A 2,426-nucleotide genomic window follows, 5' to 3' on the forward strand; every position below is an offset into this window, starting at 1 on the left:
GCACCCCCTGCCTGCTGCCAGGCAGGGTCAGGCACTTGGGAGACCATTTCTTTGGACACTCGACTTTGACCAGGACCTATTGGAAAGCGCCTCAAAAAAACAGCCGGGCTCCCTCAGAACTGGCTGCCCGGCCCCAGCCACCTTCCCCACTCACCTGTCCTGCAGCCGGTCCTTCGGGGGGGACCTGCTCGGTCCTCCAAACTCCAGGGGGGCCGATTTTAATGTGTCTCACAGACGAGCTGACGTCCTCCAGCACGTGCGAGCGGGCAAAGCCCCGCGGGCTGGTGACCTCCACGGTGGCCGACACCGGCCCCTGCGTGGTGGTGACCGTCTCCGAGCTGCGAGAGGCCCAGCTGGCGTCATCGTCCTCGGCGGAGGCGCTGTACAGCTCCTGGGTGGCCCAGCGCTTGAAGCCCAAGCCGGTCGCTGGTGGTGACGCTCCAGCATCCCCGTCTGGGCTCCCGGGTCCCGGGCTGCGTCGCTGGGCCAGGCTGCCTCGCACCACGGCCTCCACGGCTCGCTCTATCTCACCCGCGTCGTCTCTGCTCAGCTCCTCCAGGTCTAGCTGGTCGGTGTCCACGGTCTGGGACAGGTTGACTTCGGCCACTAGGGTCATGGCCCCGCCGCCCGAGGGCTGGACTTTCTTCACGTCCACCGAGAGGCGGCCGCCCAGCCCGCCCTGGTCCTGGGCGGTGAGGGCGGACAGCTCCTCCCTCACCCGCTCCGGGAGGCTCTCCTCCAACTGCTCCATCACCTCCACCAGCTGGTGCCTGGGCTCCCTGAAGTCTCTGTTGATGGACGTGTGGAACTGGTGCGGGATTTTAATCTCCTTGTCGATGACCGTGGCCTCGGCGTGAAACTCGCCGCTGGTCGTCTCCTCGATCCAGTGCGGGGAGCCCACCTCCGCCTCCGGAGAGGATGCCGGGGTACCCGGGGGCTTCCCCACCGTCTCTCCCCAGGAGGCCGCCGCTCCGTCCCCCTCGAGCCTCCTCCGGGACGCCGGCACGATTTCGTCCTGCCAGGAGTACCGGATGGTGGACTCCTCTTCGATGTGGATCTGCCCGTACACCGAGCCCTCGTCCCTGTCCTGCCCGAAGTCACGGCCCTCGGGGCCCTCCTCCGGGGTGGACACGAAATAACTCTGCTCTTCCTCCGAGTCACCTGCCTCCGTCACTTCTTCCACCCGCGTCGCGTTCCCCGGGGGCGGCGTGGATTTCTGACGTCGAGCCGCTGAGAACGCGACCTCCGTTTCGCCATAAACGCCCTCCTCCTCCTTCCCGAACCCCGGAGACACGTCGTCGGCCTCCTCCACTCGGAAGGGGGTGGAAAACTCCTCCGTCCTCCCGCCCGCCACGTAGCTCACGGGCTCTTCCACGATCTCCACGTTGACCACCTTGGCCCTGCCCTCCCTCCCCTTCAGACCGAGACTGATGAGGTCCCCGATCATCCGCTCTGTGGACTTGGCCTTCAGCTCCACCTCGGCCTTCCTGCCCTGGCCCAGAAGGGAGTCCAGGCTGGCTCCGTCCCTCATGTCGATCTCCTCCGTCCGTCTCGACTCCACCACGATCTCCGTCTTGGTTCCCTTGTCCCCGGGAAGCTCCCTCCGGCCCACATACGTGACCTTCGTGTCCGGAAAGGCCTCGGTCTCCGGCGACTGGGTGAACCGCTTCAGCACGCTGGACACGATGCTCTCCGCGATGGTTTCCGTCGTGGCATCGCCGCTCGGCGAGCCCGCGGCCTCCCTGGTGTCCAGCCCGAACCTCGTCTCTCTCCGCGTGTCCATCCCTCCCCCCGGACCACCACCTGCATCCTTTTGTAGGGGCGTCCGGGCCCCTCGGGGGGCCCCCTCCTCTGCCCGGCTGTCCCGGGACACTTCCAGGCGGATCGGTATCTCTCTCGCCCGCACACCCGTCTCTTTGGGGGGCTCCCTCCCTTTCGCCTTGTCCCTCATGAGCTCGCTCTCCCTCTTCCTCGCTTCTTTATCCAACTTTGTCAGCTCCTCCCACCGTAGGTTCCTCTCCTCCGAAGCCTTCTCCTTCGAGTCAAACATCTTCTCTTCTCGCTTCACGTGGATGGTCACCGGCCGGTTTCTCTCCTGCTCCCTCGCGGCCGGAGCTTCCCTTTTCTTTCCCAAAACGACGATCTTCTCCTCGGACCAGGCGCTCTCGGAGGCACCCACCGCCACTCGGTCCCTGCGGTCACGGTGGGACTCACGGGAGGGGCTGGCCTCTCTGGCTAGACGTGCCTTGGGACCATCCATTCTCGGCCTCCCAGGGAATGTCTGCGCGGGCACCTCGGCTTTCCTTGAAAGCCCGGACATGGGAGAGAAAGTCCTGAAACTGGTTTGACTGTTGGCAGTTTTCTCGTAGGCGGTCTCCCGCCGGGCGGTGGGCAGGACAGGAGATCCCGGGCCCGGGAGGCAGCCC

General features: G+C 65.9%; 1 protein-coding gene across 1 annotated transcript in view; it reads right to left on the minus strand.

Moving 5' to 3' along the window:
* The window catches only part of SYNM (synemin, intermediate filament protein), a 14,053-nt gene that overhangs the window by 1,253 nt on the left and 10,374 nt on the right, over positions 1 to 2,426 (minus strand). The window contains exon 5 of the mRNA XM_005871110.2: positions 155 to 2,423. Within this exon, the coding sequence (XP_005871172.1) occupies positions 155 to 2,423 (2,269 nt within the window). The remainder of the gene's footprint in view (positions 1 to 154; positions 2,424 to 2,426) is intronic.

This window comes from Myotis brandtii, unplaced genomic scaffold, assembly GCF_000412655.1.
Source record: "Myotis brandtii unplaced genomic scaffold, ASM41265v1 scaffold329, whole genome shotgun sequence".
Taxonomy (NCBI): Eukaryota; Metazoa; Chordata; class Mammalia; order Chiroptera; family Vespertilionidae; genus Myotis; species Myotis brandtii.